Genomic DNA, 12,967 nt, shown 5'->3' with positions numbered 1-12,967 from the left:
TAGAAATTATGATTTCAACTAAATCGTCAACACAATTTTTTGGATATTTTAAAAATGGTTTTTGGAGAAACTGTAAATGTCACTTGAGATATTTTAATGTGTTAAAAGGTCCTCGATTAGAAACGTATATGAACGACTATTGGAACACATTTCTTAGCATCTATAGTCATGCCTAGAAATGCGTATCCAAGCACCCAATTTTGAAGCTACCGGACCACTTTGGCAATCAGTGAGTCGTAGCGTAAAGTTATCAAATAGATCCAATATTCATTCTTCCAATGATATGAGCAGCTGGTCAAACAGCACTCATACATTTACCGTATCTACCTACTAGTAAAAACATGATTGTTAACATAAAAAAGGTTGCATTCACTCCCCATCACGACCTCATGTTTACGATTATAAGCTTACTTTCACCTCACCACACCTGGACGGACAGAGAAGGCCAAGCAAATGCGTTATCCTTACAGTTGTCATTCAACTTCATGCACACACGGTACGATGATTTGTTTATGAACAAAAAAATAAACCCCTCTGCACACACATACGCCCAAATTTGTACCATAAAAGATATGCTTGTACAGTGCACGCCCACCCATAACCGCCCAGTCCCAGTCGTAACATTTCGTCTGTCAGCGGAAAGCTCCCGAAAGCTGGACCGGCGGTGCGGCACACATTTCACTGACAGGCGCCCCGGTGTGTGCAATCTCTCTTAAAGCAAACTCACTGAGCAGGGCACGTCCTCCTGGGTCTGGAGGACGAAGAGGCTCGTTCTTTCCTTCTTTGGCTGTTCTTCCCCCCCCCCTCCCGCACACCGTGTCCCTACCATCGCGTTCGTTCGGTAAATGGATAAAGAGCATAAACAAACAAGCGGTACGTGTGAGAGTATACCGGGAGGCAGCGAAGGAACTGTTTGCCCTGACAAGTAAATCCTGCCCCTAAATTGGCGCCGGCCTTCAGAATGGCCGCCCTACCCCTTCGATTCACCTTGGGATCGAGCAGACAGCGCTCGAGACTGTCCTCCCGTTGGCCGCTACCCGGGCGCTGCCCGCCGGCGTCCGTCGCTTCCTGGCGCAGGCGGGCCCGCTCGACGCGCACCAGCGTCGGGCTGTCCATGATGGATGGTGTGCGGCTTGGCGGGCCGGAATTCGATTCCGACGTGACCCGCATTTTCCCGTTGAGCGACACCTTGAACGGATTTTTTTTCGTCCTGAAAGGCGCTACTAAGGCCTACGCGGCGTAGGCGAAGGATGCTTACACTTCGGACCCTGCGAATGCGTACGGACACGGACCAACCGACGGCTTAAGCCCGAATACGTTTATGTGGTACTCGCTTTCCTTTCTCTTTACTCTGCTTCACACACAGCACAGCACAGCACAAACATTTGCGTAACAACTTTGTTTTCCCCCTTCTCGGCGAATGCTTGATTTCGTTAATTTTCAGTTGATTGCTAACCAGATTTCTCCTCCGCTGACGCCAAATTGCAATCGTCTGCAATAATAAATATACACAATCACACACACAAAGACATACACACGCTTAAATTAACGATCGGAAAGCAAGATTCTTTCGCGAACTTCCTTTCGCTGCCCTGCCGGACGTAAACGGACCGAAAAGGGGATGCACTTTTTCACCTCTTAATTGCAACACACTTGAACGACACTTTCGCTAACTGTATCAGCACGTGATTTCGCTTGAGCAGATGCTGGGGGTTTGCGCTTCTTTTCTTTACACTACCCACTTGACGTTAACGGTGCCGCTTCGTTCGGCATGCACAAAACTGCCCCCGTGCCCACTCGAAAGCACTTCTTGGAGCAATTTAATGGACCGAAATTTCGATCTAGAGTGCACCCGCCGGGTGACGCCCTTACTGGGTGGGGATTAAATGGAGGCAGGCGTTGAGGCACTTTTCCACAAGACAATCGCTGTACGGACGGATACAGCCACACGCCACAATCTGGTAAAAAGGTTCACCGCGCCCCAATATCTATCCGGAAGTGGGCAACAGTGCAATGTGCCCGACGGAGGATTCGTTCACTTCAATCACATTTATTTCCACTTTTTGTGCTGATAATTTTCTACCCCGAATCGTTATTTAATCATCATTCAATCTGATGCCGATTCGTTGATAAGAGCGACGGTGCACAACTTAGCCCGTGTTTGTGAGGGGACTGAACTGGCAGAAGATATGATTGCCCTCCTTGCTGCCTCTTCACACCATCAGCTGCTGGCGCATGCTTTTTCTCGCGGCGCGTCTTAATTTTGCGCTTTCGCTTCGGTCCGTCCTTTGACGCAGTCGCACAGATTATCGCGCAACCGCTCCGGTACTGTCCGTTCCGCGAGGTGCGCCTTTTTCTTCTATTGCGCCACTCACTGATCCATTTGCATTATTTTTCAAGCCTAGCCCACCTAATCTAGCTAATGTGCAGGCGGTGGTGGTGTATGCGCGTTGCGGTTGCAACTATGCGCAACCTCTCTCCGCTAGGCAGGGCAGGAACGCGGCCAGTTCGCGCGTGATCATCTACTACACTCCAAGAGCGGCGGTTCCTTCCGCAAGCTTTGTGCTAGGTATTGTTTACGGTATTTTCTTCCTTTTGCGCTTTTCTTGCGTTTTTTTGCTTAAGGGTTTGCCGATTGCCTCTTCTCGGCCGTCTTAATCAACGCCGTCTAATCTTCGGCAGCTCGCTGGGCGGCCCCTGTGCAGGAAGAGAGAAAAGAGAGGTACGATTTGAGTAAATCACCTGTGTTGGGAAATTCAGTCGGCAAGTGGGCTGTCGGTGGTTTCGGTTTTGGGAGGAAAAAGTTTTTTTTTGTTTTCGTCTTTCTTTTTGCTGGCATATTGATTGAAAAGTGTTGAGAAGAGAATATAATGGAATTTAAAAAAATGCAGAAAATAAATGTATGTTATATCTACATACAGAATGAGTTAAAACACGATTGTTCTATTAGCAAAGGTAAATGTTCTAACAAGTTGTTATAGTATTTTTTTAAATTAAAATCGTGTTTAAAAGTAAATTATTGAAAAAGATAAAATAAAAGTAGTACAATTAGATAAATTAATAAAATCAACATTTGTTTCACTGATACTTGAATATGTGTAACTGAAAATAGAAGTTACTCAAAAGTTCTTGAGGATCCACTGATTTTTTTTTTGAACATAAAATAAATATTTTTGTTTTTTTGCTATAACTTCTAATATTCATTTTGTACGATATACCTATGTGTTATGGGTCTGACAATTTATTAATCATTTTTAACGGTTTTTTCTATATCATACTTATATTAACTCTTTTTGGATCTATAAGGGCTATTCAGTACACGAATGCAAAAATATATAAATATTTGCGAAATGAAAAAAATACACAATATTCGTCCCAGTATAATATAACAAAAAAGGAAACAATAAAGCTTCTGTCATTGTATAAAACACTTTGTACATCAAGACACCAGATGTCATTCTTTTGAGAATGACTGCCGAATTTCCCATGAGCACACCAATTCATGGAGATATTCTGTGATAATTTTGAACATTTGAAGATTCCTTCTTGTTTCGCAACGACCAGCCAAACATGAGATTTGAACGCATTACCTTCAATGTACCAAACACAACACTTATCCCCTGCTCCACGACACGATGTACGTGCAATGTGTGTTATCATCTAATAAATACTCATTCATACAATGTGTTTGTCAACCTATAGCAATGAAACCGCACACACACAAGCGCTCCCAAAAACATTTCCATTCAGCAAACCATCAGGAAGATGGGGGAAGGCTTTAGGTCAGGTATGGTCATGGAGTTGAGTTTTCCACTCGATTTCCACACTTTGATTCCACAACGCCACATCGAGCCATCGGGAGCGTTTGCTGGTGAAAGAAAAGACGATAAACACCATTTCTTACGGGGCGGGGTGTCAGAAAAAGGCAACCAGCAAGAAAATGGTATAAGATTTTTCCCTTTTGCTTCCACTCCCATCCCCAGCGCTTGCGCCCATATTTTACCTTCAAAACCTGCAAATGGCGCAACATAGATGAATCTTAGCCCGGGCCGCTAAACTCGCCATCCCCGGCCGCCGTAGGGCCGTAGCACCGTAGTAGAAGATAGTGGAAAAATTTCGCTCATCACTTTTGTTCCGTGGTGATTTTTACCCTCCTTTTTTTTTTGTTTAGTCCGGTACTAGTTTCATTCTTTTACAGCCACTTGCTACACCAGCACCGGACACCGGTACGCACCGAGCGGAAATGCATTCAAAGAAACTTGGGATTCATTTTTTGTTTGGTAGGTTGGTTCGTTGGTAGTGTCTTTGTGGGCCAAACTGCCGAACATTGGGGTTACCGGATGTTTTACCATTTTTCTCTCTCTTTGCTTTTCCTTAGACCACGCTTAGTTTCGCGTACGCGGCTTTTTTCTTTATCTTGGCGCTAAAACTTTTCCCGCCTTCCGCCCCCAGGCACTGTGGGTGTTTTGCGTGCGGTGCAAGTTTGGAGAAAGGAACATTTTTCTCCCCCAAAATAGTAAAAAAGAAGTAGGACTGTTTGTTCAACGGCCGGCTTTTATTGTCTTAAGTAAAAGTTGGCCAACCATAATCAGCACCCTCAAGTCGACGCATCCCCATTGCTGGCCTTTAAAATCCATCACGTTGCTTCGCTTTCAGTGCTTTAGCTGAGTGTGTGTGTGTGGCTGTGTGTCCATTCCTCTATCGGGGTTGGCTTATAATGGTAAAAAAGCGGGACAGGCACACGATAGCACAAGCCCGATTAGATGACCGATGGGCTGGTGGAATGGCGATGTTACGACATGCACAGAGACCCTCACACACACACACACACACCCCGGAAGTGGCCTGCAGAGTGTTGGTCGCGTGCTAAGAACTCGCTTCGCTAGACAACACAGTGTAGTTGCAGCACGATAAGCCGCAACCGTACTGCGGAATTGCGGACAGCGTACTGCGTATAAATCCAAACGGAACGGACGGACAATTACTTGGCAAGTTGATACATCCAAAGACCGCCGGAACAACACGCTGGTGCAACACTGGAAAGCAAGTGTGTCCTTCAAAATGGAGGTCTCTTGTTCGAGACCCCCCACCCCACCACATGTCCGAAATGGTCAAACCCCCAAAAACATACAGAAATGCATTTGTTCCGTATGATGCGGAATTGTCATACGAACAACATCACAAAACAATTGTGTTGGGTGTGACTCCAGATGCATTTTGGTGGTAGGTGGCTTCGGTATTGAATACTTGTTTTGGGACCAGAAACACAATCCGATAAGACTGGGAACAGTAGCGAAGAAGAGAACATTAGTACCAGTAAACCTACAGCGTATGTTAGGGCAGTGTGTGGTTGTTGTTTTCCTTATCGCGTACATAAGGGAATGTAAACAATGTAAAGCCTTCTGCCCTTCCATTAGGTTCCTTCAAAACGAATATGGTTTTGCGAACGGTGCATTATGAATTATTGTGCTAATTGACAATTGAAGTTACAATTAACAAAAAACCACATTAAAGCACTGCTTAGACTTTGATTTTACTAGGAAGAGGTAGACTAGGTAGAGAGTTTTGTTTGAATTCCTAGATCAGACAATTCGCATATCGTGAGTTCTGAACTCTGAATGACTTTATCGAATTTGACAGAGTGTTCGATAAGATAATATCCATACATTTTTTAATAGACCTACTCTTCCATTTAAGTAGTTAAGAGCCAGATGTTTTATTTATTCTGAAATTTATTGTTTGTTTGTACGGATATTCAATGTGATACATACAAATCAAGTTACAACTACTTCGATTACTAACAAACTTGTAACACTCAGGTCTACAGCAAGCACAAGATTTATAATCTTGAGACGTACAATGTTCATTGTTTTTCACCTACCAGCGTTGTATAAGTTTTTAATCATCCTTAGCAGAGATCTTCATGTCTTTTCAAGCCAGGCAAGTCAATTGCACCAATGTTAAAAATGATCCTCGTATATTTTGTAAATTCGCTAATGTTGTAGGTAACATATCAATCAATTTAGCATTTCTCTTCAAACTGAAAACAAATTAATGTTTTGTTTTGCAATTTTTCGTGAATACCTAGATTCTCGCAACATTATTCAGACTTCTTAAGAAATGCGGCCGAATCCGTTCCTACTGAATAAAAACAAAAACAAACTTCTTGTTGAATGATTGCCCAAATGGATAGAGACATCGGTTATTGTTTTCATGCAGAAACTTACACTTTGCGATTCATTCATTTAGCATTTTAAATGACAAATATTAGCATAATTCTACAGGCAAATAAACAACAATAGATAAAGAAATCAATATAGGGCCCCTTTCCGTTTTAAGTTTGTTGGCTGAAATTTCAGCCTGTCACTTGTTTGCATTGTATAGCAGTTTTCGAGCAGCTATCTAAGCCTGTATAATATACAGGTGCGCTTATCCCAAGGTGTATGAATTTAGAAGGCTGATTTGTATCACTTCTGCTTCTTAATGAAGATTTTAAGAGTATTTTGTGTATTCGTTAAGCCTCCAGAAAGCTTGTTTGAACAGAAGTATTCACCCATCTTGCCAAAAAGTGATATTCAAATTTGATTATAAAAAACATACTATGAGACCACCTGGACTACATACACTTTGATTCTATATTGCATCACCTGATCTCTTTAATGCACCTTATGAATGTAAACATCACCTTGTTTTGCCATTTTTTCGATCAGGTACTCGAATCAGTTTCTAGCTATGAGGCTTAAATAATCTAGACTGAAAATTGCAGGCTAGTTTTGTGTGTGATTTTGTATGGAGTGTTTACATGATTTCAGCCTCCAACTGTCATACTCCATACAAAAAACTGACTAGAATCGTGAAGGGCCCCATAAATAGATTAATAGATTTACTACCCAGTTATGAGTATACCAGGTACATGTAAATGTTATCCAGAGACTTTCACAAGCATAGAGTCCAGATTGGAGTAGAGCCACTTATCCACAGCTGGCTTGTTCAGAATCAGGAGCTTTTTTCATTACACCAACCTTCAAGGACTTCAAGGATGGTATAAGAGTTGAGTAGAAATGAATACTCCATGTTAGTGTTAATGATAATTATTCATTGAACCATTCATTCGATTCTATTTATTTTCAGTTACATGGTACACAAAATATGCTTTAAAACATACGTGAACAAGAACACTTTACATCAGCATACCGTACCATTCTGCTGTACTTTTACAACATAACTGAGCTTTACCGAGTGAATTAATGCTAGTAAACGGTAATGAGTTTAAGCAACATATACATAGTACCGGATGAGATGGGAGTGTTATCTGCTCCTTTGAAAAAAATACAATAAAAATTGAACCCATTACCTGCACAATCCATCATCCATCTCCACGCCATCAGGAGACCTCCTTTCCATCATCCGTTTAATAAACTAACGCAGCGCAAAGTGGAAAAAAGGAAATTTGCAAAAATTCTCTCCCCATCCGGCTTTACTTTTTAATCAAGCCCGCACAACCGCAAGTGCCAAGCAAACCGCTTGGCTGTGCGTGATCGTGATAGTGTACCAGTGCCGACATGGAAACCACCGACCTCCGGATGAAAGCGACCCGTCCTCGCAACGGTGCGCCTGGAAACCTCCGCCCAGGAGATGGATTAAGTCTTTCACTTCCCAAATTTCCCCGCAAAAGATGGAAATTTCCCGATAAGAGCCATTTACGACCATTTTCATTTGCCGAATTCGAGGGGGCTCCAATTTATCACGTACGTATCCGTGACCGTGGTGTATCGAGAAGGAAAGAAGAAAAACAGCATCACAGCATGATCAAAAAGACAACAACCAGACCACGATCTTGCGCTCATCAAACAATCCCGTACGGACGGTGGTGGTGGTGCGTGCGGGGACAAAAAATTGGAAACTATAACAATTTTATGGCATATCCCCCCCGAAAACCGCGATGCGTAAAGTGCATAAACGAGGGAAGGAAAGGAACAGCAAACAGCGCAGCGAAACGATGGCAGAAACATGTCTACGGAATATGTACGCCCGGAACTGCATGGCGTAACGGGGTAGCACGCGGAGATGCCGAGATGCCACAGAGAGCTCAGTACTTTCTTTTGCTTTTCGATTTCGTGGCCCAGTTACGCGGCACGCTGCCTTCGGTTTGGTTCTCTCTGTTTCTCAGCCGGCCTGCCGGATGGGGCCAAACCATGAAGTTTGGATTTCATTTTTGTTCCACTGCTCTGGCGTTGTGGATTTTCGTGGGCCACAAAACACACAATTCGGGACTGGTCGTTTGTGTTGCCGTAGTTCTGCGCGCGTGGGTATGCCTTTTTCAGTTCGATGTTTGATTCGCTTTCTTTTGGTCGTCCGAGAAATGGGTTCTTGCAAGATGGGGCAGAAAATTTGCCAACTACCTCTACCCAAAATACCTCTCCCGGGGCACTTTTTCTGCGTAAAAGGGAAAAGAGGGAGAAAATACACCAACAACAGCATACCCAATGGGACCGATGTCTTTCATATCTGTAGCTGTTTTAATAGAAAACCCAAACGAAACGAAGCACATCTTCTGGACACATGGTGTGTTCTGGACCATATGTTGAGCATTTGTTGTTTGCCATTTGAGGCACGCAGATGAGATGAGACTTTCCAATCGCATGTCCGGGATGTCTGAGGTCGTAGTTGAGTAGTTTTAATGTAAAAATTAACAGTCTACTATATTACAACATACAAACTGTGCCCAACAGAACAGTGCCAGCGCAATTGTAAACACGATAAGTCCTGTTAAGCCATTATGGACATTGGATTAACGCTGTTTTGGCGAGTTGGTGTTGGCGGTTTGTGAGATCATTTTATATCCCAATCTGACGGTCTGGAAGGACAGAGAGATCAGGCTTAGCTGTCACGAATGGTAGAGAGATTTAGCCATCAAGAAATGACACAGCCGGAGAGGGCAAAGATAGCGACAAACATGTTTGTCCTGCCATTCACTGGGGTTTATCGGAAGACCCAGAATATCCAATGTCCAATGGCTTAGGTCTTTAGTCGTCAGTTAGAAGATATGAAAAACGATGATTGTCTGCCGTGTATCTGTTATTGCTTTGATCTGAAACTGCACTTGTTGTTGATAAAATCCTCAAAATTATATCCCTAAATAACTAATATTTGACATAATTCTATAGGTTATATACAATGTTGGGCGCATTTAAATTGTGTTATTACTTCAAAACGAACTTCTGGCCTTCTGTTGCACCTTTGTTCTAAAATCATCTTCATGCATCTTCTCCAAGTGCATCGAAATGCATTCTCGACCCAAAACAGGCCGTTAAACCACAGCAACCAAGCAGATTCAATTATCACACAATACAGTATGTTTTAACTTTCTCGTTCCATTTCCAAATTCAATCGATCGTCGGTTCGCCGGCTTTGCTCCTTTTTTTTATTTCAAATTTGCACTGACCGGTCTGTCTGTGGATGATTGGTTCCCTTTACTTTTCTCGTGTTTCGTTTGCTGTATCTACCTTATTGCTGGGTTTGTTTTGATTATCTTTCAACCGTCTTGCCATATCTTTCTTTATTCTACCACTTCATTACCATCGCTCAAGCGATCGTTCTAAAAAACCGTACAAAGAACAGAAAACCCCCTTCATCCGCGTCGGAAACAGAAAGAAAAGCAAATGCGTAAAGAATCTCTCGGGCACCGATTGGTCCCACAGCAGCCCAAAGCAAAAAAACGAACCTTTTTGATTTATGCTCCTCGGCCGCGGTTCACCCGTCTTCTTCCGAGAGCTTTCTTGCGTGTTGCCCGGCTGTCTCTGTACTTCGTTGCTTTGAATCGTTTGCGCCCTTTGGCCGAAGAAGCCTCCTAACAGCCCACTAGCCTGAATGGTCACTGACTCTCGCACGCAACAGCGATCCCAACAATTGGAATGTTGGAAGAAGACCACTCACAATCCAACACACACGCACACACAAACGTTATAGCGGTAGCAAACTTCACCTTTTCTTGCGGCACACACCAAGCGATTAGCACGATTCTCGGTACACGCGCGTGCACTTTCGCGTACAGCGTATCTCTGTGGCGCTCTGTCGGTTGCGACAAACCGCGCGCGTGACGCATATATGCACACACACACACAAACACTGGCCTACGGCGTGCGGGATTCAAAACTGCAACTGCTGCAACCACATGCACGCACCTCGCACACGTTGGGTTTTCCGTGGGTGTGTATGATTACACTTTTCCACCACGAACACTTTTCCACGATACACTGCAGCACTGCACCGAATTGGCTGTGATTTGCATTATTTGTTGCAGCCGTTTTTTTTCTTTCTTTTCTTTGCACTCTGACTGTACCGTTTTGCCACTTGAACCACAGAACAGTACACTGCTGTTTGGGCTTTGCGCGTTTTCCAGGCGCACCGAAAGCAGCAGCTCGAATTCGTTAGTTTTACATGGGAAAAACTCCGATCACGACGTGATTTCGATGACGCGCTTTTGCAGCAGCTCGTTCGCCGGCCGTCGCGCAAAGCTAAAATAACACTGGCGTGCGAGTGTTTGTTGTGCAGGCCTCCTAGTCCCAGAGCATGGCACGCACGGCGCGAAGGTTCGGGTCGGTTGCCGAAGCCGAACGCGGCGCAGCCAACCCGTACCGATGGGCGCAAAAGAGAAAGCTAATGCGAGCCGAGCGCACCGTGGTAGGTGCGTTTCATCCCCGTTGTAAGCAGGCAAAGCTGTGCTTCTAACCCCTAAATGCAAAGGGGAGGTTGTGAATTTTTTAGTTTTTTAGGAAAATATAGATCATTTTGAAATTTGACAGAGAAATTACTAAATTTCCTAATATACGTAAATATGAAAAAAATAAACCAAACATGTGAATAGTATGAGTTAATCTAACCAACAGTAAATCTCCAAGTCTTGACAAGACAGAACGGACAAATATAATTTGAGATCTTCATTCGTATAAGCGAAAGGCCATGGGAGTGACAAAATGCTGACAAATTTTTCAAAATGTGAGCTTTTGTCACTTTTTTGAGCTTTTGTCAAAATTTTGTAACCTGGAGCAGCCAGGAAAAAAAGTTGACAAAAGTTGACAAAATTTGACGTTCGTGAAAAAGCGTAAACAAACAGCTATTTGGCGCAGTTGTGACCCATTGTTATGATAATATTTCTAAAATGCATGATTCTAATTGATTTATGTACCTATTTAGTACTTCTTAAACAAAATATCGATGATATTCAGATGTTGGAGCTTTTTGTCGCTCTTGTGTATGTTTTTGGTGCGGCCACGAGAAAAGCTCTTTTTTGCAGTTGACAAGCAATTTTGACAAAGTTGAAAATTTTTTCAACATTTTTTCAGCTCCGTGGCCACGCGCTATATTGTGGTAAATGAAAGTGAGACTATTAGCAACATTCCATATTGTCAATCTTGTTCTGTTCTTGGTTCAAATATGTTCCCAACTCACCATTTGAGCTAGAATAAATCCTTACGAATAAATAAACCATATAGTCAACTCGAACTTTGTAGCCAATTTGGGGCTGTTTAACGAAAAATCGCTCCGATGTCGTACTTAGTGGGTGATTAATGTTAGCAGAATCGCAATGAAATATCGCAGCACACTTGGTGGGCAGAGTTCAGAACGCAGAGAGATTTTATTCAACCTAGCAACTTACTTTTATATCCTACCTCCTGTCACTTGACTGGCATGAATATAATATGCCAGATAGTATCACGCCTGACAGTGGTAAACCATTCTTCCACAATTAAGAGATGAAATGGTACTTGGTGGAACTATTAAGATTTTTAACCAGGACACGGTACTCTTTGGAACTTTGCGGCTGTTTAGACTGATGTGTATGGTTCGCGATGGAACTCGATAGTTTTTTAAGAAGATGTACCGAACTTGGTGGAACTTTATAGCATTTTAATGCATGACATTGGTACAAGGCTGCTCTTGTCAAAGTGTCAAAGACTAACGCCGTCAATCATCTCATTGCTGCAGTACAAGTTAAATTCGTTAATTGAAGAAGGAATATTGAGTGAAGTGATTGTGATTTTACAGTAAATTGTGTGAAATTTTGTGTAATTCATAAATGCTAAGGATTTTAAAAATATATACATGTACTTCAACGAAACAAATCTTGTTGTTTATTTCATCGATGACACATGCTTTAAAATGAAACGCAAATAAAAATAATCCCTGGCACCGTGGCATAAGGAAGCTGCTTAAGTGCTATTTGAAAGACCCACCTGGAACTTTGATGCTGCCCAAACAGCCAGCTCGTACTTTATAACTGATTTAGGGCTGTTTAACGAAAAATCGTTCCGATGTCGTACTTTGTGGCTGATTAAGAGATAGACGGTACTTTACGGAACTATGGAGCTTTTTAACAGGCACATGGTACTCTTTGGAACTTTGCAGCTGATTAGCACTATGTGTAGGGTTCATGATGGAACTTGAAGGCTTGTTAAGAAAGAGTACTGAACTTGGTGGATCTTTATAGCTTTTTAATGCATGACATCGGTACAAGGTGGCTCTTGTCAAAATGTCAAAGACGGACGCCGGCAATAATCTCATTGCTGCTGCACAAGTTAAATTCGTTAATTGAAGAATGAATATTGAGTGAAATGATTGTGAATTATCAGTAAATTGTGTAAAATTTTGTGTAATTCATCAATACAAAAGATTTTGAAATATACATATGTGTTTAAACGAAACAAATCTTGTTGTTTATTTCATCGATGACGTTTGCTTGAAAATAAAACACAAAGAAAAACAATCCCTGGCATCGTGGCATAAGGAAGCTGCTTAGGCGCTGTTTGAAAGACCCACATAGAACTTTGATGCTGTTTATCTACTGCAAAAGGCGAATTAGAGCAGCGATCTTTAGCGTGCCAAAATGAGCTGCTTAAGCAATTCTGGCTATTTAGGTGTTTATCTACTGCAAAAGGCGAATTCAAGCAGCGATCTTTAGCATGCC

At 42.6% G+C, this 12,967-nt stretch overlaps 1 protein-coding gene across 1 annotated transcript in view; it reads right to left on the bottom strand.

Annotated features, from left to right (window-relative positions):
• The window catches only part of LOC120899972 (GATA zinc finger domain-containing protein 14), a 115,369-nt gene extending 104,764 nt beyond the window's left edge, over window positions 1-10,605 (bottom strand). The window contains exons 1-2 of the mRNA XM_040306376.1: window positions 9,725-10,605; window positions 988-2,697 (exon numbers count right to left, since the gene is read on the bottom strand). Coding sequence (XP_040162310.1) covers window positions 988-1,170 — 183 coding nt within the window. The 5' untranslated portion in view covers window positions 1,171-2,697; window positions 9,725-10,605. The remainder of the gene's footprint in view (window positions 1-987; window positions 2,698-9,724) is intronic.
• Window positions 10,606-12,967: the final 2,362 nt, after the last annotated feature.

The sequence above is a fragment of the Anopheles arabiensis genome, chromosome 3 (assembly GCF_016920715.1).
Source record: "Anopheles arabiensis isolate DONGOLA chromosome 3, AaraD3, whole genome shotgun sequence".
Classification (NCBI taxonomy): Eukaryota; Metazoa; Arthropoda; class Insecta; order Diptera; family Culicidae; genus Anopheles; species Anopheles arabiensis.
The sequence above is the reverse complement of the archived record's forward strand: the minus strand, read 5'-3'. Positions and strand labels throughout refer to the sequence as shown.